Below are 24930 nucleotides of genomic sequence, written 5' to 3' on the forward strand. Positions count from 1 at the left end.
GGGAGGGATGGGACGGGGCGGGGTGGGCGAGTCCATTGGGTGGTGCCGGAGGGGAGCGGGGCGTACCACCGCGCGCCGGGGGGGGGGCGCAACTGCTCCTGACGGGTTGGGTCACCCGGAGGCTCGTCGTTGCCCGCATCTCACTGCAGCGGGATTCCCCCTTTGTTATGAGCAAACCCCTCATCGGACACCGATTTTGGGTGATTTATGGCCAAACGAGGTGTTGCAGGGGTGGGCCGCGGAGTGCCCCTGCTCGCCTCACCGCTGCCCGGGCCGCTGAGGCAGGAGAGGCGGTGATGGATCACGCCAGGGACGAGTTTAATACAGCTCAGAGCCAACGTGAGCTGCGCTTACTACACCGAGCTGTGCAAACATTGACAAATGTCGGTGCTGAAATAGCGGTAAAAGCCGTGGCGACTGCCAAGGGGAGGTGTAGCCAAGGAAGATGAGCTGGGTTTCCACAGCGTGTGTGCAGTGGGGCAGTGCCAATTAGCTGTAACTGCTCACAAAGGTAATGGTCCTGGACAAAGACACTGCCAATAAAGGCCCGACTTTGAAAGTTCAGATAAAACCTTTAAAATAAACTAATTGGGAAGATCACAACTCAGGAGTACGATCTGCCTGGGTGGTAGCCGGCCACTGTTGTAGTTAAGACCCAGGCCATGTGGGGATAAAGTCTGGCAAGTTGCACAGGCCAACATAGTACAGGCCCTGTCCCGTTCGCAAGGCTTTGCTCCAAAGCCTGTGCTTGTTCAGTGACTGAAATTGTTGTTTCAGCTGGAGCAATGCTGTGAACAGCTCCGGGCTGCGGCAGGACCACTGTCCCATTATTTAAAGGGTAGAACAAGGAAGATGGAGCAGCTCCCTTTTTACAAGGAGTTACATGGAACAGGCGAGAGGTGATGGGCACAAGTCACTCCTGAGGAGATTACAAGTGAACACGAGGGAAATATTTCTCAATGAAAGCCATTAGACAGAACCTCCCTGAGAAGTGGTGAGTTCCCCAACCTAGACACTGTTAATACTCAGCTGGACAAGGTGTTGGGAGAACTAGTCTAGGTCATGCTTTGCCTAGGAAGGTTGGACCAGGTGATCCTTGGGATCCCTTCCAACCTGGTGTTCTAGGGTTCTATGCTGATAATGTAGCTCCCTGTAGATTTACCAGGAGCCAGGACTCCTCCAAGTTTACTCTCCTCTGTGCTCAGCTACCAGCTAGAGCATTTCCCATTAACATCTAGGATTTGTGCAGTACCTGCCAGATTTTGTCTTATAATACATGCATCACATTTGTGTATTTAAAAAAAATAATTATCTCTGCTGTTTGAAAAAGAAAAATATAATTAGAAATTGTGAGTAAAGTCCTCAGGAAACAATGATGGGATATTATAAATTACAGAACATTGTGCAGCAAAGTCTGAAAAGAGACTTGACATACCTGAATAAGAAAGTAAAAATAAAGAGAAAATATTTATCTGACCTATATAGAAATTAAAAAATAAGAAATCAGCCAGATAATAAAATAATTTTGCTCTAATACACAACAAACATTCCTGCCCAGCCACTAAGACGAGGACATTATCAGACAGGATCTGAGCAATGGAGAAGAAAATACAGATTTAATTCTACAAATCATTTTCTACATCTGCTGCTGTGTGGATCTCCACCTACTAAAAGTGCACCAGCACCCAGGGAACTTCCCAGCAGGGGTTCTTAGAGGTGACTTAAAGTTAGTGTCACTGAGCTTCTTTTGCGTCCTTTGGCTGCCTCATGCCAGAGGAGCAACAACAATGAAGAACCTGTAAAAACCAGCAGTGTCTTTCACTCCACCATTGCTCTAAACTGCTGTATGTATTTAGACAGCTCCTCAGTTTGGTCTTGAAGTTCCCTGATGGCATCTGCATTTGGATATTGTATTGCAGCATTTTTAGTAGCAAGAGCCAGATTCTTCAAGAGGCTGCAGAACCGGCTGCTGCTGTGGAGAACATCGTTCCGAGCATCCCTGTCTTGAGTCTCTTGGCAGAGAAAATCCACTAACTTTTGTCCCACCATAATGATCAATTTGCTGTGGGATATGAAGACTTCGGGTGGCTGGTTGTTGTTCAGACTCAAAGTAAATACACCAATTGCCTTGTGAAGTGCACCGAAACACAGCCTGCAGTGCTCAGGGAGAGCTATTTTTTTTGCAGAGTCCTGCTTGCTTTGAATCACAGTCTTCTTTGCAGATGGCAAAACCTGGAAAAAGGTTAAATAAAAATAAATAGACTCAGCTTGGTGGCACACTGATTGTTTTTTTACTCTACCTGATATCCTTCACTTACAGGGAGTTTTGTTAGTTAATAGTCTCCAAATTGCTGCATCCCAGCAGTCTTTTACAATCATTTCTCTTTCCATAATGTACTCAGTTTCAAAGTGGTGTTTTCTCCTGATTGTCACTGAATACAGTTTTAATAATGGATAGCACACAAAGTGCTGTAGTGTAACATCAATCCTTTATATGGTCTGGACTTCAGGCTTTCAGACAGTACAAAACACTCAGACTTGATCTTTAATGGTGCTGACTTCATGAGGATTATGAATGATTAAAACTGTACAACAACAGTAGAGTCAATCCTTATGCCAGTGGTATACAAGGTATTTGAACTACTCTCACAGCCCTACCCCATATGATACACAAAGGAAAGCAGATAAATAGTATAACTTTAAACTATAGTGGTTCATTCCATTTGAGGAAAATAAATGCTTTCCACAAGTTTTTGGCAGTAATTCTAAGAACTAGTTCTGGAAAAATTAACTGGGAGAACCAAAATCGATCTTTCTGTATAGATATGTGTATCCAAATGCAAATTACTTTGAATTTTAGCAATCACGGACCAGGAGTCCTCATAAGTAATAGTTTTCAAAATCAGAAATACCTTTGGTTTTGAGTCTGTGCTCTTCCTTGCGACTTCTTTACCTGAAATGATTTTCTGTGCCTGTTACAAATCAAAATGAAAGCAAATTTGAAATGGTTTACATTAAATATTTAAATACGAATGTGTTTTTCCTCTTCTTTCAGGGTGAAATAACTACTTGCTATGCAGCCTTCGTGTTGCAACAAAAATAGTATGTTTATTAGAAGCAACTATAGGGTTTTTCCTACTAAAAATTTCATGTCTGATCCAGCAAGAGCTAAGACTGAAACCAACATCAGCAAAACATAACGTTTCTGAAATTCTAAGGAGAGGCCAGCATTACTTTGTGAAACCAAGAGTTACATTCTTGTAGACATTTCAGTAATTGTAAGGGGAATGATTCTAACAAGCATCCAGAACGCTTCTAACAAATCTGATAATTCACAGTAAGAGTTTAATTTGTTAAAGCAAAACCTTTTACTAAAGCATGCTTTCCAGTATACCTCAGGTTAGAAAGTGAACATCTCCTGTAGTGTCACGTCAAACAAAATGTATTGGCAAGAAGAGAACTACTTGTTAGAAGCAACAAATTGGCAATCCCCACCTAGAAGCTAAAAATCTTTTCTCAGTGCTGGCTGGCTGCATAAATTCTCAAGTGCCACTTCAAATGATCATTCTACATGTGCCATCCAGCCCTCTAACAAAATCCTGAATTCATGTGAAGTCTGGACAATAGAAGTAATGCAAACTGAATTTGGCATCAACACAAAGATGTTAATAGCTTAGTGTTTGCAAACCCTGACTAATGTAGCTAGCTAGTAAAATCCAGTTATACTAACCTGTAACTGAACATAATCAGAGTCCTCAGTGGCATTTTCTTTTGGCTTCTCAGAAGAGGCCTGACTTTGATTGCATTTATCAGGAGTATTTGTTTGAAGCGAATCAATTTCTCTTCTTCTTGGCACTGTAATTTGTTTTGCCATTTTGTATTCTGGGATAACTTTTGATTGTTTCATTTCTTGTTCCTTCTCTTTCTTTCTGAAGAGGAGCTTTCCATTAGCAATGATGATGGATACAAACCTCTTGATATCATCTGGAATCGTGCGGGCTACCATAACAAAGCGATCAAGATCATCTGGGTTGTTTTGAGGTTTCCTGAGGACCAAAGCCTCTAGTGACCAGCTGCAGTTGTTTAGAGCTTCTCTTGTTTCTGTTAAAATTTTGAAGGAGTTTGTGAGAATTTCTAGCTGTTTTTTAATTCTGGTCTGTAGGTTGTTATCAGTGAGGTAAAAGGCGTTTACCTTTACAAGTTGAGCAAAGGCCAAGAATTCTCCCAGTGATACTTTTATGTGATCGACTGCTCTATGGATTTCCTCAATGCTTTTCTCTAGATGTTCTTGTAACCTCCATTTACTACTCACAAAGATCATTAAACTTGCAACAGAGCTGGATACACTGTGCTGCAATCTAGTCAGGGTCTCTATGGCTACATCAAGGTCCAGTTTAATTTCTTTGGAAGGCTCTTCTGATGATGAGATAGAAAAAGACTCAGCAGAAGAGTTCGAGGATGTAGAGAGGGTGCTGGTTCTGCTGTCCACACTAGAAACAGATAATCTGTCTTGTTCTAATTTAGCATCTCTTGAAAGCTGTGGAGAAGCACTGTATGCTTGCTCTCCAGAATTATCGCTGCTTTTTTCCAGCTCTTTTTTGGACTCCACAACAGTGGGCAAACCTTTTGGAATATCGTAAACATTCTCTTCAGAGATCTGATTCTCAGCCTTTGGAGCCAGGAGAAGTGGGGGGACATCACAGCTACCGTTTTGTGGCAAAACGAGCACATCCCGTGAGGACGGAACATCATAAAGATGGATATCTGGAAATGTTAATTTCCGTTGCATTGGTGGAATATCATATAACTGTGAATTTGCAGCTTTGGCTTCTGTATTTGTTGTTAACGCCTTGTACCTGGATGGTGGTATGTCATACAGCACCTGGTTCTCCAGGGAATGGCCAGAAGGGGTTTTTAATCCTGGTTTTTCAGGTGATACTGGAATATCATAAATCCATTCTGACTTTCGAGGATTTGGCAAAGTATTGTAATGGCCCCAGCACTTTTTCTGAGATTCATTTTCTGCAACATCACTTTCTCTTTTGGGAGGGACATCATATAACTGCAACAGAGCACACAGGATTTATAAACTGTGGTTTGAAACAAGAAACAAAACTGAATTTTTAGAGCCCATAAAGGTATGCAGCTCTCAAGTAACTGCAATAAGAGATACAGGTTTGCTAAGATGGAAACAGAAGTTGCCCTATGCCTTGAAAAATGTCTGTGTACAGCTGAAGTCGAAGCTGGAAAATGTGAATGCAGGACCACTTCTTGTGTAAGAAAATACAGACTAATACTAACAGGCACTTCAGGAGAGATTGTACCTGGATGCATTACACACATGAAGCACAAGCACTAGGGAGTGCAAGGAGCTATAGGACTGTGCAGCATCAATAAACATCTGAAGGAACTGGTCTGTAATAAGTATTTTATGAAGAACTGGCCAGGTCAGGCTTCCCCAGTTGCAGAAGATGTGTGTGAGAAGGGGAGCCCAGACATGGGTGTTTCAGACCAAAGCCAGATTTTTCCAAATTGCCCACAAACAAAGAATTCTAAGAAAATTTGATTTTGGAAGCAGCAATAAACCATGTCTCTGGAAGGAAATCTGCTCCCAGGCTATTGCACCTGATGGGTACAGCTGCTAACAGCCATGAAGGTATGAGGAATGCCAGCTTTAGCTCATATGCCGGCACCCCAGTTCTGGGTAGCACCAGTCCTACTGTCACAGCTGAACAGGCTCTGTGCAAGGCTGGTTTCTCTAATCATGACGCAGCATTTCTCTTTAAATCCACAAAACCAGGAAGCCTCAGATTTCCTGTGCTGGCGTAGTCTGCTGCAAGATCCCATATCTTAGCCCTGGGCATGTGTGCTAAGGAGCCTGTAAAAATTCTCTTGGATCTTAAAACCATTCAGGAAACCTGATGTAATTGGCACTCAACTCATAAAGAGTTTTCCATTGAGGCATTTTCTCTGTTGCAAAATTTCAGATCAGTCCTTTTTTTCAAGGATGGTACTTTTCTTATCAAATAGAGGGAAATCTGACCCACCCCCCAAAACCAGGTGTGCTTCACTCCCCAAAAAAAAGTGTCAGGAGAGTGCTGCATGGAATAGGGAGCATTCATTTCTATTTGCTTGAATATTACAGACATTCAAGAATGTAGGGTACTGAATTTGCTTTTTGCACTGTCATAAAAAGAAGTCAGGGCAAGAGATGGTGTTGCCTGTAATCTAAAAATCAAACACAATCACAGACGTAGCTTTAGCCCTGGTAGGTACTGTGACTATCCAGGAGCCAGGCAGCATTTGTCTCTTTAATAGGAAGGACAAAGCACTACTCTGAAGATGTGCTTGTCTTACCCCTGCCTTGAGGGAGGTTCAGCACACGTGTGCAACATCCCAGTAATGAGAGATTATTCTCTCGTGTCCAGCAAGCCTTACTTACGTTGCCCACTGGTGAGTCTTTCTGGGTAATGCCTCCTGCCTTTTTTGGGCTGGACGGGATGTTGTAAAGCTGCTTCTGCTCCTCCTGGAAACACTCGGTGGATCTGACCAGCACAGCGCCCTTTCGTGCTGTGGGCGGAGTGGAACCAATCTAGTCAAAGGCAATAAAACCAGGTTGACTTCAACCCTGTTGAGACCCCACTGAAGCTTGGACAGAGTCAAAGGCTTTCAGGTGATATACTGCATTGTGCAAGGCAGCCACCACCTGATTGCCTAACTTTGGGTCTGAGCAGGGATCACGCCACTTATACGAAGTGGATAACACAAAGGAGTTTTTGGATAACTTAACAATAAATGAATTAGAGTGGGTTCAACCTTGCAGTGTCAGGAGCATAAGATGTGTGTGTAGGCTCTGTGGACATGCTCCAGTCCCACACGCACCTTCGTGTGGTAGATGACGGAATGGGTCCTGGCGTCTGTCCCATCCTGGTGACCTACACAGGCTGCAGTGAGGTGTAGAGGCAATACGGTGACATTTGCTCTCCCCAGGGCAGCATGTTAGCAAGAGCAAGATCGTGTAACAGGATGCTTCAGCAGTAGATGCAGCCAACATGTTGCCCTTACCCTGAGTGTGTCTAATCCCTTGCATTTTCTTGCCCAGGAGGCAAGTGGTGTGGGTGACATTTAGTTTCTTTTTGCACATGCACTAGTGACTCTTCTATAAGCATCTTGAAATCTTCCTGATCAAATGATGCAGAGACAAAGCATATTTTCTGATGGATAAACCAAGGCAGAGAGGTTGACACTCTGATACTGAGAATTCATCTGTGCCCTGGAACTCAGTAATGGTAAAACAGTCTCCTAGAAATGTACCAGATGATAAGCTACATTTCTATAAATGTCTACCAGACTCCAAAGAGAGCTGCTTTATATCTTGAACGTCCCTAAAAATAGATTATTTTCTGCCAAATTCTACAAAAAATGAACAGGAAACCACCAGAATTTACCTTAAACTCTATTCTGAAGTCCTGCAGGGTCAGAGCTGCAGGGGGGACCATGGCTGGACTCACCTGCGTGAGCAAGGACTCCCGGCGCTGTGTGGATGGAACATCATACACCTCACTCCTGATACTTGGGACTGAAGCCCGACACGCTCTTGGGAGAGTAAACAGATGCTTAGAGGGGGAGAAAAACCAACAGTGAGAGAGATGCAGCAAGCACTAAGCTCAGGACATCTTTGAAAACTCAAGTTGAATAGGCCACTGTCAGAGCAATCACTCTTAAGGGATTAAAAACCTTCCAGCTTTTCACTGATGGTGATAGACAGCAACTGACCTTACAAACCTGTGTGGTGTTTTTTTCCCCCATAATTCTCCTTTGCCAGCATTTCTGCTTTATTTCAGATTAGAATTGGCACATACAAACCAAAGGTGATCTGGCTTACTAACCAGGGGAAGGAAAAGATTTAGGGAAAACCCAGCTTACCACTTTAATCTTTAGACTACCCAAAAGCAGAACCACTAAAAAGAACAAGTGGGGGAATTTCTACTTCTCCAGACCCACAGAGCCATCAGGTCAAGTCATATTTAGTGGAAGTAAGAGAGCAACGAAAAGCTACAGGCTGAGACACATTATTCTGTATTTATGAAAGACTGACTCATTTGGAAGGAGTAACCTTGATGTCCTGACCAGCTCCGTAGAGAAGTCTGATACGGGAATTACATGAGGTCATTTACAGACTAATTCTCCTGTCTGCTCAAAATATAATTTGAAGGGCCATGACTGGTGGGACAGTGAGTTAAGGTGCCAAAGTATGAATGGTTGGAGAGGACATTGTTAAAAAATCAGCTTCCAAACCATTGAATTTTGTTCATTCAGCATGGGTTTAGCTTAGCTTTCCACAAGTAGTTCATAAATGGACTTCTACACATTACTGACCCAAAGAAATGCTACTGCAAAAGTGACATCACAGTAAAGTATTTAATGTTGGAGGTAGTGTTCCCCAGCATGTGAGTGGTGTAGCCACTGAATTCAGAGGAACAAGGGTCCAGCTTTACAACTGCCTGCTTCATGAAGGAAAGGAGCAAGGAGTGAGCACAATTCCCCTAGTGCTCTGTGACATAAGCCAACTTTCTTGCAAACAGAGGCATAGAAGAAGAGACTTTTCTGAGCTGAAAGGGTACAAGGAAAGGCATCCTTAGCTCAGGTCTGTTTTCAAATGTATAGATCTTGTTCAGTGTACAGCAGAAAGGAAACTAAACCAAGTATCTTTTCTTGCTATTTTTTAAAGTACTTTCAGTCACAGTGAAGCAAGAAGGTGCCTTGATGTTAAGGCAGAACTGACAAGGCTTTTTCAAGAGGGTGAAAGCACACAGGCTTCTGGGGATTTTGTTGTGCTTTACTGCTTTCAATCAGCTCCCTCAAAGATTTACAGTGGCTTTACCCAGTTGCTCAGAGGGCAGCTGAGTATGCCAGGAACTTTGCCAGTTGTCCCATAGGATCTACATGGGACTGCCCAGACTGCGGAGGTTCCCTCTGCCCTCACAGAGCCTGTTCACCCCCAAGCCTTCTGTGCATCTGTGACCACCACGGTACAGTTGGTGTAGTAACAGCTGGGGCGTTGTGCAAGAGGCAGCTCAGGCAAATCTGAACTTCTTAAAAGCAGCTAAGATGTCGTTTTGTCTTTCTCTGTTAGAGTAAACAAGGCTTAGGTAGATAAACTCATGAAATGACAGAGACACAGGAATAACCAAGGACATCTTCTGTTGGGCCATTCAACCAGATCAAGAACATTTTTCAGCCTGTTTTGCTAGCACAACATGGACAATTTGTATCCATCTCACACTGAGTTTGCAAATGGTTTCTTTATGGTTAGGAATGTGGAGAAATCAGATCACAGCACGAAATAGTAAAACTAGACCAAAGACATCAATCACACAGCAAAGGGTGGCTTTTTTAATTACAAATCATGTTCTTGTGCAGATGGGTGCAAAGACCCCACATGTGCCCAGAGGAATCTGGATGCTGTAGACCAACAGAGGAAAAAGCTCTGTGTCTTGTTATTTTAACTTTGGGGTAGGTTTGTAAACCATTTCTCTAGATTCTTCCAAACACATGGTATATTCTTTACTTCCTGTCCTATTTGACAGCCTCTTTAAACTGTCAAAAAAGTGAGGGACTACAGAATATAGAGAGTACTATATGTTGCCCAGAGCAGCATTTCTCATACAATGCTATAAACTGTAACAGAATTGATGGGAGTTTCCTAAACACCATTTATTTGAATGGCTCTGCTGTGAATTCCACTGAGGTGTCCAGGCTAACAGCAGTTATTACTTTCCTGCTCCCAATGATAGTTTTAATAACACTACTTTTATAGATGCTTATGTTCTTACCTGGCTTGTTGAGCTTTGCGTCCTTTCACTGAGCAGCTGTGCAGCCACGGCTGGTACCTGGTATATTGCTTGGGCAGGTAGAGCAGAGACCCTCGCTGGAGATTTAACCCACCCCTCCATCTTCTCATAGGTAGATGACAGCACAGTGGGCTTGGGAACCGAAGGAACCTGGTAGATGTTTTGCTGTCCTGGTGATGACTCTGCAGCACCGCTCCGGGTGGAAGGAGAGAGCAGGGCAGCCTGTGAGGCAGCAAGTAGCTGCAGGCGGTTAGCGGGGGCCAGGCCCTGCCTGCCATGGAGGGAGCATCTCCACCAGCCTTCACTGCCGATGACATTTTGGTCCAGAACTGTCAGGATGTCTCCTTTGCGGAAGGCCAGCTCATCCGAGCACTCTGCCTTGTTGTCATAAAGTGCCTTCGCCAAGGTGTTCTAGAGAGAGAAAACAGACCAGCACTGCTCTATTGCACCAGCAGAAGTGTTGGTTCATGTCTGGTTTGGTGTTTATCTCCTCCTTAATTTCATAGAATAGTTAGAGTTGGAAAGGACCTTAAAATCATCCAGTTCCAATCCCCTGCCATGGGTCACACTAAACCATGTCACCCAAGGCTCTGTCCAGGCCAGCCTTGAACATGGCCAGGGATGGGGCACTTCTCTGGGCACCCCGTGCCAGCACCTCAAAACCCTCATGGTAAAGGACTTCTTCCTTATGTCTAACCTGAACTTCCCCTTGTTTCAGTTTGAACCCATCACCCCTTGTCCTGTTGCCACAAACCCTGGTAAAGAAATTTAATTCAGTTTAACTCAAGTCCACCCATTTTTGCATTAACCACCATTTCTCAGTGCATTGGTTTCAGTGAGTTTAACATTTACAGCCTGTGTCTGTTGGGCTCCATGCAGTAAAGAAATTATTATTATTATTATTATTAATAATAATACAATATATTTTTTCACTACCTTTCCCCCCCAAGGCAAGAGCACTGCTAATGTTCATTACTTAGACTCATTACTTCGCCATATCTTCCTATGAAAACCAGGTGTTTTCCCATTGCTATTCTGTGTATTCCTTGTCAGAAGGTGCAGAAAAAACACATCAACCATCGAAAACTGAACCTCGTGCCTTGCTGCCTGCTACCCAGCTCATCGAGGGACTTCAACTGCATCTGGAAAAGGCTGATTATTTTTACCTACCCTCTCAAAAAATCCTTCACAATCAGACATCAAAACCATCCTGACCTTGCTTGTTTTCCTTTAAACTTTGTCTTTTCTCAGTCTTATAAAAGCAGATCTCTCATCAACATCAATGCTAAGGGGAGTAATAAGTGCTGAGTGGCAACACGAGTGGCAAAAATGCTGATGGAGAGCTGTGGTGCTTATGAAGACCCAGACTCAGCTGTCTGCATCCACATCCACCTCAAACTGCAGGGTTGGATCATACTGATTCAGAGCATCCCAGGCTAATGACTTATGTGACATACCAGCTGAGGGAGAAAGCTAGTTATGCACACAGTGGCACCAGCTCTGCTGGCTGCTAAGTCTTCATGGCTGGTCAAGTGCATTTCTGAGCATTTCTTCAGGTAAGCGCACCTGAAACAGTGTCTGTGTTTCTCTTCATCACACAGACATTACCTGTACCTGAATACCTCTGTCTCCAGTATATCTTGCAGCATCTTCATAGAGTGCTCTTTTAGACAGGAAACCAACGAGGAATAAGCAAGAAATCCTAAGGTCACAGAAACTGTGAGATAGCAAATATCCATGTTTTCCAGCTTCTTCACTACTGAGCAGCCCTACCTTTCTCAGCTGAAGCCCATGAATTTCTGGCACTTGTGAGTGTGCAGATCACCATGTTTTATTTTTATCATATTTTCAGAGGTATTTGGCTACTCTGCACAAGATGAAATTTAAAAGAATAAGGAGGGTAAGAGCATGCAGTTTGATTCACCCAAGACATTTGTGCAAAGGGTACAGCGAGCTGTGGACATAGTGTTTTGCAGTACAAGATACCATTTTCTTTCAGCTTTAAACCCAGACTGACTGCTCCCCAGTCAGTGGGACACTGGCTGTTTTTAAGCACTAGCTTCTTATCAGAACATGCAAGTAATGTCCAAAGAGATAGTACCCAAACAGGAAATGTGATGCCTTGCATTTTTGTCCAGAGCATTTGCTGTAAAGCAACAGCTGGCTTGAAGTTGCAGCAGAAATAAAGCAATTTGTCAGCTCAGCTGATGAAAATGGCCTGTTGTTTGCAGCATGCATTTCTTGGTCAGGGGACCATGAACAATGGCCTTTTTATGATACATGGGCTTGTCCCTCAGCAGCTGCCAGAGATGGACAACAGGCCATTTACCTTGCATCCTAGCCTTGTTAAAACAGCCTTCTTGCCTTGAACATGGGAGTCCACTTTCTATTTGGACCATGCCAAATCCTCTGAACCACCTGTGTTGAAGGCAGGCCTCCAGGAATCCCACCACAAAGCACAGTCCAGGCTGGGCTTGGGCTTCACACATTGTTGCAGTTATTGAAATAAAGAGGAAATCAGCCAACTTTTCCTATTATCCCTCAGCAATACTTGTAGATCCCTTGTTGTCAAATGCTGTACATTCACACTGAAAGACAAGACCCTCTTCTTCTGACCTGAAGAGGATGGGCAGAGGAACACTCTCCCCCTTTTGCAACCAGGCAACTGAAATGTGAAGAGGCTTATCCAGGTACACACAGGAAATCAGTGGCAGAGCCAGGAAGCCTGAACCCAGGAACTAGTGCATGAGCCAACGAGGCTGTCCTTCCTAGCTGCAGCGACACAAATAGAGGTTCATGGTACAGTTTTAATGGCATCTAAATGTGACATTTCCTCAGCTAAGTCTTGTGGAAATAGCATACTAAACACATCGTTGGTTCTAATTGTTTAATCAGCCAATATATTGAAACCTCACTAATCTAACCTCAAATCTAATTTGCTTTAAATATGCTGATTTTCACTGGGTCAGAATTTGGCCTGTTTACATCAGTGAGGATTTCTGCAGATAGTCCCTGTAGACTGCAGCCTAAGTCACATGGAACGAGGAGATTCCTCCTATTCAGCAATACTTAAACATGACTGCAGCAGGTCCTAGCAGGATAAATTGTTCCAAGCATTCTCTCATTTCTTTCCCTAGACACCGCTGGAACTGCTTTGCTGCAGAACACGTGAAGCAAGAGAACTGCCAGGTCAATGAAAGCAGCAGGGAGTTCTAAGCTGTGTTCAACAGCCAAGCTCTTCCACAGCCAGGTTGTCAAAATTCAACTGACCACCTTGTCATTTGGCAAAGGCAGATGATATATTCAGGGCACTCACACTGAATGAAGAGTTAAATTTTAAACTTACACCATGAAAGTCACAAACCTGTTCAGCAGAGGGGTCCCTTCTCGTGAAACATAACACAATAAAAATGTGCCAGCATCCAAGGTGGGTGGCCCACAGCAAGGTACCTTCAAAGCAGAATGGTTCAGATTTTGAAAGGTGATCTCTGTTCTGTGGAGCTCAAATTAGGGCATGTGAGCTCACATCTGTAGGCAGCACACACATACCCAGGAACCCTCGAGACCATCTCAATTGCAAGCCAAGCAGGGGATTAAAAAAGTAAAAATTAAAAATCATAGGACACTGGAAAAAGGGAAGTATAACCCCCATTTTCAAGAAGGGGAAAATGGATGACCCGGGGAATTACAGACCAGTCAGTCTCACCTCTGTGCCTGGCAAAATCTTGGAGCAGATTCTCCTGGAAGGCATGCTAAGGCACATGAAAAACAACAAGGTGCTTGGTGACAGCCAGCATGGCTTCACTAAGGGGAAATCCTGACTGACCCAATTTGGGGCTACAGAACTGATGGACAGCGGTAGAGCAGTTGATGTCATCTACCTGGATTTGTGTAAAGCATTCGACACTGTCCCACACGACATCCTTGTCTCTAAATTGGAGAGACATCAGTTTGATGGATGGACCACTCGGTGGATAAAGAACTGGCTGGATGGCCGCACACAAAGAGTTGTGGTCAATGGCTCAGTCCAGCTGGAGACCATAACAAGTGGTGTCCCTCAGGGATCGGTGTTGGGACCGGGCTTGTTTAACATCTTCATTGCTGACATGGACAGTGGGATTGAGCGCATTCTCAGCAAGTTTGCTGATGACACCAAGCTGTGTGGTTCAGTTGATACGCTGGAGGGAAGGAATGCCATCCAGAGGGACCTTGACACGCTTGTGAGGTGGGCTGATGCCAACCTCATGGAGTTTAACCATGAGAAGTGCAAGGTCCTACACCTGGGTCGGAGCAATCCCAGGCATAGCTACAGGTTGGGCAGAGAAGAGATTCAGAGCAGCCCTGCGGAGAAGGACTTGGGGGTGCTGGTTGATGAGAAAATGAACATGAGCCGGCTTCAGTGTGTGCTTGCAGCCCAGAAAGCCAACTGTATCCTGGGCTGCATCAAAAGGAGCATGACCAGCAGGTCGAAGGAGGTGATCCTGCCCCTTTATTCTGCTCTCGTGAGACCTCACTTGGAGTATTGTGTGCAGTTCTGGTGTCCTCCACATCAAAAGGACATGGATCTGTTGGAACAAGTCCAGAGGAGGCCACGAGGATGATCAGGGGACTGGAGCACCTCCCATATGAAGATTGACTGAGAAAGTTGGGGCTGTTCAGCCTGGAGAAGAGAAGGCTGCGTGGAGACCTCATAGCAGCCTTCCAGTATCTGAAGGGGGCCTATAGGGATGGTGGGGAGGGACTCTTCATTAGGGACTGTAGTGATAGGACAAGGGGTAATGGGTTAAAACCTAAACAGGGGAAGTTTAGATTGGATATAATGAAGAAGTTCTTTACTGTCAGGGTGGTGAGGCACTGGAATGGGTTGCCCAGGGACATTGTGAATGCTCCATCCCTTGCAGCGTTCAAGGCCAGGTTGGACGAAGCCTTGTGTGAGATGATTTAGTGTGAGGTGTCCCTGCCCATGGCAGGGGGTTTGGAACTGGATGATCTTAAGGTCCTTTCCAACCCTTTTATGATTCTACGATACTTTAGAAAACCTGACTCAGGTGGAACAAATCTGCTCATGGATCATCTCATAGCCCATTCATAGGGCTGGAACCAAAGTGATGGAGACAGGCCACAACCTCTAGACCGTAGAACATGGACGAACTGGGAGGTTGTCAGACCTCTGAACCTTTCCAAACGTTTTTCTGTGTAAGGCAGTGCCACATCAGGTTTCAAGGTTCAGAACACATGGTTCAGGACACAATGATAGAGCTGGAGAGCAAATCTTTTCCATCCACTCTGTTTCAGTATTGCACAAGTGCACAGCAATATAATTTGGTTCTTCATGCTTTTCTGTCAGTGGAACCAGCCCATCACTGGCACAACAGGACAGCCAGTGGCGCAGATACAGTTCCAGGTGACAGTGACCCAAGGCTTGCAGCCCTTGGTGACACTTTTCAGTGCATTTTGAAAAAGGTAGAGAAACTTAAGAAGGTATTTTAATGAAGGTTTTTATCCTTTTGATCTTTTGATTTGGAACTGGTCTCTGAGAGAACTTTTATTAAGTAGAAACATTTAACGCAGAGGATATCAGCAACTTGTAACCAGCAGTCCCATGCAAAACCCTTTCAGAAGACATCTTCTTGTCTCAGTGCAATATGAGGAGGAACAAATCCCCCACACCAGCCAAATTACTAAGAAAAAGCAAAAAACCCCTGCCAACATCTTCTGTGAACAGACTCTTGTGTGCCCACAGCCTAGCAGAAAGCTGCAGCAATACATTAAAAGAGCAATACAGTCAGCACCACACCACAGAAGTAAGGCATTTCTGCTCAGTTCTAATCTCCATAATAACACAGAAGAAGGAACATTTACACAAGGTGTAAGAACAACAGGTCAAGCGGGTCTACCTTTGTATTTTGCTCCCTCTTCTTTGCTCCTCTATTTACAGGACTAGTAAGTCCTCTTTATTTCTCATCTCCTTTCCAAGCATTCTGGTTGCTCACACAGCCTCTCAGGGCCTGACTGCACTAGGGCTGATGTGAAAGCATTTCTTCTGCGCAGTGTTATCTCCAAGGGAATGTAGGCAGTACTGTTCACATAAGCTCTGTTAGTTTTTAGGAGTCCCAGCTGTGGATTCAGCAAGTATTAGCCCAGGATACTGAAGCAGATGTTGAGGATCAGCCTAATACTGGTAAAACTGACTAATAAGCTCACAGTAATGACTAGCATCACAGGAGCCAATGTGGTTAGCTATTTTGTATGATATACATGCAAGCAAGTGTTGAACTAGTAAGCTTTGGTACAGACAAGTGCTGTAGTTATGTCACCAAAGAGTTTGCTCTCAGTAGTTGATTTTCCAGCAGAGTTTGAGATGGCAGTGAATCCTATGGCACCAGAAAAACCTGCTGGAGCCACTGAACTGGGCCAGTTATGAAAGCTAGATTGATACATCCATGTTCCACTGACATTAAACCCCTAGCAAGACTCCTATGAGAAGCATACTTCCATGCTGAGTAAATCAAAGCATGGTGGGGCTGGGGAAGGAGCCACCACTCTGCCTGTGCCCTATCCCGTGCTGCCCACAGCCAGCTCAGCATCCTGCTGGCTCCATCTGATCGTGTGAAGAAACTGAATTACTAAGGAGCCACCGGATGCCAAGTCTGTTCCCATTTGCTTTCCAAAGAAGTCTGATTTGTGGAGACATCTCAGAGAGCTCACCCCAATTGATTCTGTGATCACAATCACTGGGAGTAATTTTATGGGCAAAAGTTACAGGAGGTTTATGGGGTGAGTGCTTGACCTGATAGCACAGACAGCAGAGGTCAACCCAGTAACATGGGGTGAGGTTATGTCTATTACAGGCTCTGGTTCATCCAGTGTGGGCTGTTAATCATAAATTGGGCCCTATCTACACTCTCAGCTATCCAGGACATATGTAAGGAATCACTGTGGCAGCCCCCTTCTGTCATGTAAGCAGAAGCATCTCTGACCTGCCATTAACCGTAAACAAGTACTGCATTCCCAGGATCACAGAGACCTCAAAGGATGTGTAGCTGGGAAAAAGCTGTGTTGTGGGGCCAATGGGACCTGCACTTTCTCTTTATTGCCAGAGGAGCGGAAACGAGCTGTCTAACGCTATCACCCACAAAATGCTATCGAGGGCCAGCTATGTACAGCTCTTTGTTATTTTATGCAACCTCATTAATGTGTCTTTACAATAATCCACATGTGGTAAGTGCTAAAGCAACACATGAGACCAAATTGTTTCCCCTTCTTTTATATTTGCTGCTTCTTCCCATCAGCAGCCCTGACAAATCTCTCAAGACAAAGAACATCTTAAAAGCCAGTCTCTTGCCCCATGAGAAAGCACCCACCGACAGTGCTGATACTCTTCTCTCACTGAGCAGATTCTAACAAGACAATGACAGAGCACAGACCTAGAAAACAGAGGCTGTGTCTGCATCCTCTTACCGAGTCACTGTTCTCCCCCACACAGTCCATGACCATGTTGGAGTGATGCGAGTTAGTCACATAGAATCACAGAATGGCTTGGGTTGGAAAGGACCTTAAGATCATCCAGTTCCAACCCCTGCCATGAGCAGGGATGCCTCACACTAGACCATACTGAATGGTTTTACAATGCAAGACCTCTGCTAACACAGGTTCAGTTAACTTAGGCATGCAGAGAAGTTCTCCTGTAGCTGGAACGGTGTCTCCCTTCATTGGGGTGTAGATCAGATGTTAAGATAGCAATTCTCCCTGCAACTCAGACTTTTTACATCTTTATTGTTTGTGTATCCTTACCCAGCAGCACTCCCACTATAAAACCTAACAACCCTTGGGAATCCTCACAATGAAAGCTGTTAACTCATGTTTATTAATGAAAAGAGGGAAAATTTAAATTAGGACTCAGTAAAGCTGATAATTGTACAATTCTGCAATACAGAATTCAGTACTCATAGACTGACATCTGTGCTTTATATACACAGTAAATAGCTGTGTTTTTACTAGGGCAAAAAAAACAAACCACTAAGTTCTCCTGATCCCTCTCTTGTTCCAATCCCTATCCTCAGCCTACAACAGAAAAGAGAAGTCCTTTTAGTCCTTATAAAATACATGCAAATGATGCATAAAAAACCTTCATGATTATCAGGAGATAATGTGAAAATCCTGCCTGCAAGTCTGCCATAATGTTTCTACCTCTCCCCTTCCCACTCAGTTGTATTTGGAACATCAGTTCACTGCTACACACTATTTCACGTGACACAGAGGTACCGTAGTACCTCACAGCATTTAAAATGAAAAATAACAGTTTTTGTCTGCTGTCTTAAATTTGCTTCTTAAAAAAAAAAAAACAAACTATTAAAGAAATCGTAAAAAAGAGACAGTTTTAATCATGGGAGGTTTTGTGGGTGAAGACAAATATTTATCAGCTGCATTTCACACATAAAAAACCATCTTCAAGCACTTTTACTGGGAAAATGGGATTGGACATATTTGAGGAGAAGATACAACTAAAGGCAAGGGGTTGTGCTTGCTGAACAGTAATGTTCATGCATCAGTGACACCCTCTGATGTGTTTACAGAACTGTTTCCAGTTAATCCCCTCACCACCAACAAAGCTGAAGAAATAAACATTCTCCATTGCCTGGTGAGCTGGGAACAGGCTTTCCAGAGAAACCCCATTTAAACAACACACCAGCCTGAGTAACTTGAATTGCCCTATTCCTTTAATTGTAGACAGGGTTCACATCTTCAACATCCCACTGGAGAAAGGAAAATCCACCTTTAATGATCAGCTGTTTCTCCACATGCATGTGATGCATGATGTCTTCCTTCTACTGGTGTCCCACTTGATGTGCAACATCTGTGACTTGCAAAAGGTCCTTGGCCTGTGCTTTTGTGTTTGTGTATTTTGGAATATAGGTGATCTGATCACACCTTTTCAGACCTTTTAGCATGAGCTTCAACAAGGAATGGGTGCCAGGGCTTGCTTTTATCACCTATTCAGTGGTTAATTGATTTTTTGAGAGTGGAGCCAGCTGCTAATCAGCAGGTTTGAAATTCTGAATGGTCAAATCAGTTCTGGATGCAGTAAAGAACCAGTTTAACAAATGAGGCAGAACCATTGAGAGACAGAACTTGTGCAGCTCCACATTAGTCAGTGCTGCAGAGGTGGGAATTACAAGCCAGGTTTTCTCCACAACTGCAGTTAATCACATTCCAGCTGTGTTAGAACCAACAGACCCCTCCTCTCCCTGTTTCAGTGCGATCAGGATTTCATTCCCATTCACAACATTTTTGCATGTGTGGTCTCATGCCTAAGTTCAAGTTAAAATAAACTGCCATTTCCTGATATTTAGAAACCAGACTATGTATTTATGGGTTTTGGTTCCTCCCACAATCCAAACAGTTTTGCCCATATGCACCAAATGACTTCGCTTTTAGAATCTTAATTACATTTTGCTACAACATTTATTTCCAAATGTGGATTTAAAGATCCAGAAAGTTCTGATGCTCACAAGTTTTCGCTGTCTGCCTCCTAAGCAATAGATGCTTCAGAGACTCATTGGAGCAGGGTCCTTCCTTCCCTTCTCTGCCTGTCCAGGGAACAAGCACACAATTGCTAGGATGCATTATCAGGAGCAAGCTGCAGGTTTTCCCTTTGCAGGCACTGCTGTACATCCCTGCTCTGGGCGCACAGACGGGCCAGGATGCGTCCCACATCCTATCTGACCTGCTGATTCCCTGGGCGCATCAGAAGTGACAGCAGCGCAGGGGTGGGTGTTCTCTGATTCATAATGCATCAGCGGCGACACCACAACTCCCAAACGCTGCGGCTTCCTCCAGCTCTCCCAGCGCAGTTATCTGCCCCAGAATGGTATTCCTGTTTAAGACTCCCCTTTGGGACCAAGCTGCCTTTATCTGGAATGTTAATGTTTGCCTGGGCAAGGATGCGGGAGGGTTTTCTCCTGCCCTGGTCCCCTGTGTGCACCCTGGCTCAGGGCAGCAGCTGGACATTGCCCCTTCTCCTGTCATTAACAGCAGGCACACGGGGACCGCACAGACCCTGCCCGAGTCACAGCTGCCAGAGATCAGCTGCACATCACGCTGCAAGATCCACCCCGGTTCACAGCCAAAGAAATGCTCCTTAGCACAAAGCAGGATAATACCAGGAGCCTCTGTGTGCTTGGCTGGAGGCTTGCGCAAAACCATTAACATAGGACTCTATAAACCAGTTTAAAGTCATGTTTTTGATGCATCCACTTCTTCCCCCCTCCTTCCACCCCAGGGCAGTATTCCCTAAAGGTGGACACAACCACCACCCCTTTCTTCTTTTGAGCTTCAGTTCTCTTTGCAAAGAGCACTGCAGTGTTATCCTAGAATGAACAGACCTCCCCAGGCTTGCAGAACTCATTGACGTTTTCTTCTGCAAAGAGTGGCTCAAATTGATGACACATTTCCATTGCCCGTTTTCTAGTAATCAGTGCAAACTCCCCCATATATATATATACACACATAACATATGGCTCAAATGTTATTCATTTAAGCTCACTATTTCCAAGAAAATATGCAAAGCAAAAGACATCCTAATGATCAGCCAGGACCATTCGTGATAACACTTTAACAAGGTGTATTATTGCCTCATGTGCAGGATACAAAACCTTGCCCTTCTTAAGCATACCGTTGTCCTTGATAAAGCATTTTTTTCAGCTTGATTTAGATTGTATTTTAAAGACTAAGACCCCATGCTCTGTGAGCAATGTGCAAATAGGATCAGCGGGGTGCTGTGAACAGGGATCCTGATAAATACAGGTTTTACACTGTTCACGTTTCCATTCCAAATGAAGTAAGTACAGCCATTAACTGCAACAGACATACAATAAATCAGTACTTACATTGACCTTCATTTTGCTGTCTCCTACCTCCCTGTTACTCCATCACCTGAGGAGGAGGACGATGAGATCTCCCCCAACCCTTCCTCTCCCAGCCCAAGCGGAGCGGCAGCAGCAGGGAAGGGTCAGGCTGGAAGCCCCGCTCCAGCCCCACTGCGCTCTAGGGCAGCCCCGGAGGAGCGCAGCGATTGGGAGCAGAGGGAGCTGATCACGCAGCGGAGTTATCTGCAGCGCCGGCAGCTGCTGCGGGGCCGTGCGGGCACACACACGCGTCCGCCCGGTCCCTCCCTCCCTCCCTCCGGCAGCCGCCCCAGGGAGCGCCTTTGTGCTTCACAACCGCATCCGAGCAGGGAGCCGGGGGGCGGTGGGGCTGGGTTTGAGGCGCTGTTTGAAGCATCGCTCTTTACTCTTGGTTTGTCGAACTTAAAAGGGGTTTGGCTCTTAGACTGCGGTGTTTGGGTCCCTGGAAAACTGAGCAGTTCTCTGTTGTCACAGAAATACCTGCAAAATAATCTCTTTCTTCAAGGGCAGAAAACCTGAGAGCTAAACAGTGACTGCAGCCGAAGGGGTTTGTTCATTTGGTTATTATTAAACTGAATCTGTAATATTATTAAATAGCAATTATTTAAAATTACCCATAGGTGCTATTTGCTCAGCAACAGCTCTGCCTGGGTCACACTTACGCAAATTCACAGATTTTACCACTCTGCCCTTGTGAGTATCTTGGGGTTTGCAAACTTTTACTGGCTTTGTCTTTGTACATGCTGCCTTTGCTCTGGCAAAAGTCTTTTCCTTCCTCTTTCCATGGTAGTGCAATATGAAGTTAGACACTGGCTCCCAGACACACAATCACGCAGCTAGAAAAGCCAAGCATCTTGAATAGGAAATGCTGCATTGAAAATGCTTTCTCAACAAAATCTACATGGGGCAGACCAGCAGCTGATGCCCTTGTCCACATGAGAAAGGATTCCTGGCAAAAAGCAGCTCATTTCAGTGCTTCTGGGGCTTTGCTTTTCTTTCTTTCATATCACAACCAGCACTGTTACTGGTTTGAAAACTTCATAAAGAAGATAAGGAGCAGCCATTCACTGACTGACCTGAATTTTTTTCTATGTCACCAGCATTTGAAATGATCCCGAAATACAAGTGACAAGGCTGTGGACACAAAGCTACTTTCAAATACAATTAAAGGTTCCCTTTTTCCCCGTGAGGGTGCTGAGGTGCTGGCACAGGGTGCCCAGAGAAGCTGTGGCTGCCCCATCCCTGGCAGTGTTCAAGGCCAGCTTGGACGCGGCTTGGAGCAAGCTGCTCTAGTGGAAGGTGTCCCTGCCCGTGGCAGGGGTTGGAGCTGGATGAGCTGCAAGGTCCTTCCAACCCAAACCAGTCTGGGATTCTGTAAGCTGGAGGGGACAGAGCGTATTCCCCCCACCCCGGAAGGTGTTTACTTAAGTGCTTGCTTAATTGTCCATGGTTCTCCCTCCGTCACCCACACCAGTGACTAGAAATCTGTATTAACTGGCGTAAATTACATGAGGTTAAAATTCCCTGGGTCAGGACTTTCATCCATGACACAACTGAGTTTTTACCTGTAAGATTTCCCGAGGAAAGCTGGGCACTGGCTCCATTTCCGCTCCTCTGCATCCCTAAGAACAGCCCCAGATTTATTGTCTGAGGAAGATGGAGACTCCAGTATTTCTTCTTGGCTAAGGAACTCCTTGTTCAGTGCATCAGCTTTGGCAAATCTTGTTTTCAATCATGTTATCTGCCTCCAGGTGCTGGAGATGGAGCCTGGGGGGTGACGGCCTGAACCCGGGGCTGTGGGTGCGCACATCACACACATAACCACGTTGCACTTGTTTGCCGACAGGATTGGGAATATGGGAAGTGGGCATTTTGGAAGGGGAGAAAACCTCCTGTCAACTTAATGTGTGTTTAAAAGCCCTCTCCTATTTTTCTCTGGCAACAGAAAATGTTGTCAAACAGTACAAGAACTATTTCCCAAGCACAGCCCACAGTGCAAACTGTGTTTTAGATTGCACCATGAGGTGCAACGTTTCCTGTGCAGACTGTGTCGCAGGTGTATGTGCAACAAGAAAGGAGTTGCATCATTTCTCCAGCTCTGCTTGTGCCCTGGGTTCATTTCAGAACCAGTTTTCCTTGTGAAGGTGGGATAGTTTGGGCACGGTGGTAACTGCAGAGCGTTACCTGTCCCACCAAAGCTACTGATGGGTGGGACGTGGCGCTTCAAGTCCAGCTAGTAGAAAAAACACATCCCTAATGTTTTTGTGTTAAGTGTCACATTCAACTATTACAATGAACAGCACTGCCAGGGGAGCAGAACCTTAGAAACAGCTAATAAATTATAGAGTGGAAATAACTCAGACTTTTTCAGTTGTTACTCAGCTGAATTTGACTGGGTGTGCTGTGGCCATGTCTAAAGATCGCACAGCAAGACGGGAAATGAGCTTGCTACCACCATTACATTTCCTTAGCCCATTCAGAAAACTGAAAATATTCTTAGAAATAGAAACTCCATTCTTTGTATACAAATCATATGATTCTATGTCATTAAAAACGTCATGCCTGATGACTTCACATGAAGAAGAGTCCTCTTAGCTTTATATGCCTCAATGGCAACTTTTTAGTGCAAAAAGGGACTCACTGTGCCAGTACTGAGCTTTTTTCCCCCATTATATTTTGTATCGGATTTCCAGAATGCAGTTTATTTACAATGAATACTGAGATCATAAGCCAGGATGAAACTAATAATTCCATTACCTTGCTCATTAGACTTGCAGACAGGAGCACAATCAAGGCACTGACTTTGGATCAAGACTTCAGTGTTTTCTAACCCTTATAGCTGCAGCAGGGTATTTTATCTATGTATATATACATAAAATTACAGCAGATGCAATAGGAATGCACAAATAAAAGCCACCCCCCTTGTTCCAGTCTTTCAAACTAAGCAAATACAGTATTCAAAATGGTTTGCATGTGACGTAGGGAAATGATCTATCACACAGCAAGTCACCTGGACTGTCACTGGAAGTCTCTGAGAGCATAACCAATTCTCTAGTGTTACTACAGGATAGAGGAAAACTGCTGGAAGCTTGAAGGTACATATTTACTATCTCACAAATGTGTTTATCCACAGGTATTTGCTACCTGGAGAGCCTGCTTTATTCAGAGCCCTCCCCAGGAAGACATTCCTTATGGTTAACAGCTTTGTAGCAACAGAGAGCACCAGGAGACAATGAGTACACTGGAATCGTAAAGAGCTTGCTGTGCAGCTCAAGAGAACACCAGCATTTCCCACATCCCATGCCACGCTGAATTCAAACATCAAACCCTCCTCTAGGCCCCTTTTGCCTTAGTTGTTTATATGCTGTACTCAGAAAACCAGACCTACCTTTGCAGCTCTGTCGATTCTCACGTGTTTATCCATTGCTGTCATTCACATCCCTTGGAGCACTGCAGACAACCACGGCAGGAAGGAGAGACTCTGCCTTTGCCCAGTCTCCATGTGTTAGAAGCTACGTCTCGAGAAAGCACATCTGCATTTAGGAATTTGTAGAAAAGATTCCTATGAAAGGCAATTTCTGTGGCAACAGCCAAGATTACAAGGGGCAGAGCACAAACCAGAAGAGCCCTGTTAGCATCTGCGAGAAAAAGAGCCTGTCTGCAAGTGGAATTTTCCTTGGTCTCACTGTCACCAACTTGTCGCAATTAACCGCAGTCAGAAGTCTCACCCTTTGGGTTTGCTGCATGTTCCTGTATTTCCTCTTTTAGAAATGGAATGAACACAAGAGTAATACGTACCACAAGGGCTGCGCAGTGCTCGATGGAAATAGGACTGCTACAGCGGTATCAGTTCAGGAGTTTGAAGCCAGCAGTTTTTATGCCTTTCAAAGACATTGATAAGGGTTTGTTTATAAAGGGGCTTTGGGAAAACCTTACATATTGCCATCCACTCCTGTGGTGAAGGCTGTGAAAGACTCCCCCTCAGCTGCACCAAGGCTCAAACACAAGGGAATGCATTTGATGCCTGGCCTACAGCATCCACTCTGAGAAGTTGTGCTGCACCAAGTTTGAAGGGTCCCTTACAGCCAGCCGAAGAACCTCCTAACCTGAGCTACAACCATTGTAACTACTTTTCCTTTACTGCACATCATTTTCCTGGGATTCAGTCT

The 24930-nt window shown here is 44.6% G+C and overlaps 1 protein-coding gene across 4 annotated transcripts; it reads right to left on the bottom strand.

The window, feature by feature from the left end:
* Positions 1-974: 974 nt before the first annotated feature.
* Positions 975-24591, bottom strand: CASS4 (Cas scaffold protein family member 4). Of its 4 annotated transcripts, none has more exons than XM_061375334.1 (7): positions 20744-20866; positions 9837-10265; positions 7512-7616; positions 6443-6592; positions 3731-5062; positions 2913-2972; positions 975-2232 (listed from the first exon to the last, which is right to left on the bottom strand). In XM_061375334.1, the coding sequence occupies exons 1-7, from the start codon at positions 20753-20755 to the stop codon at positions 1819-1821; spliced, it is 2502 nt and encodes an 833-aa protein (XP_061231318.1). In that variant the 5' UTR covers positions 20756-20866; the 3' UTR covers positions 975-1818. The 4 variants fall into 4 exon arrangements, with proteins under 4 accessions (XP_061231318.1, XP_061231320.1, XP_061231319.1 ...); XM_061375333.1 differs by lacking the exon at positions 20744-20866 and adding an exon at positions 24150-24591 and having other exon boundaries at positions 976-2232; XM_061375336.1 differs by lacking the exons at positions 6443-6592; positions 20744-20866 and adding an exon at positions 24150-24591.
* Between the last annotated feature and the right edge of the window lie 339 nt (positions 24592-24930).

The sequence above is a fragment of the Neopsephotus bourkii genome, unplaced genomic scaffold, assembly GCF_033783945.1.
Source record: "Neopsephotus bourkii isolate Nb327-2 ecotype Australia unplaced genomic scaffold, CSIRO-AGI_Nbou_v1 NB_1663, whole genome shotgun sequence".
Classification (NCBI taxonomy): domain Eukaryota; kingdom Metazoa; phylum Chordata; class Aves; order Psittaciformes; family Psittacidae; genus Neopsephotus; species Neopsephotus bourkii.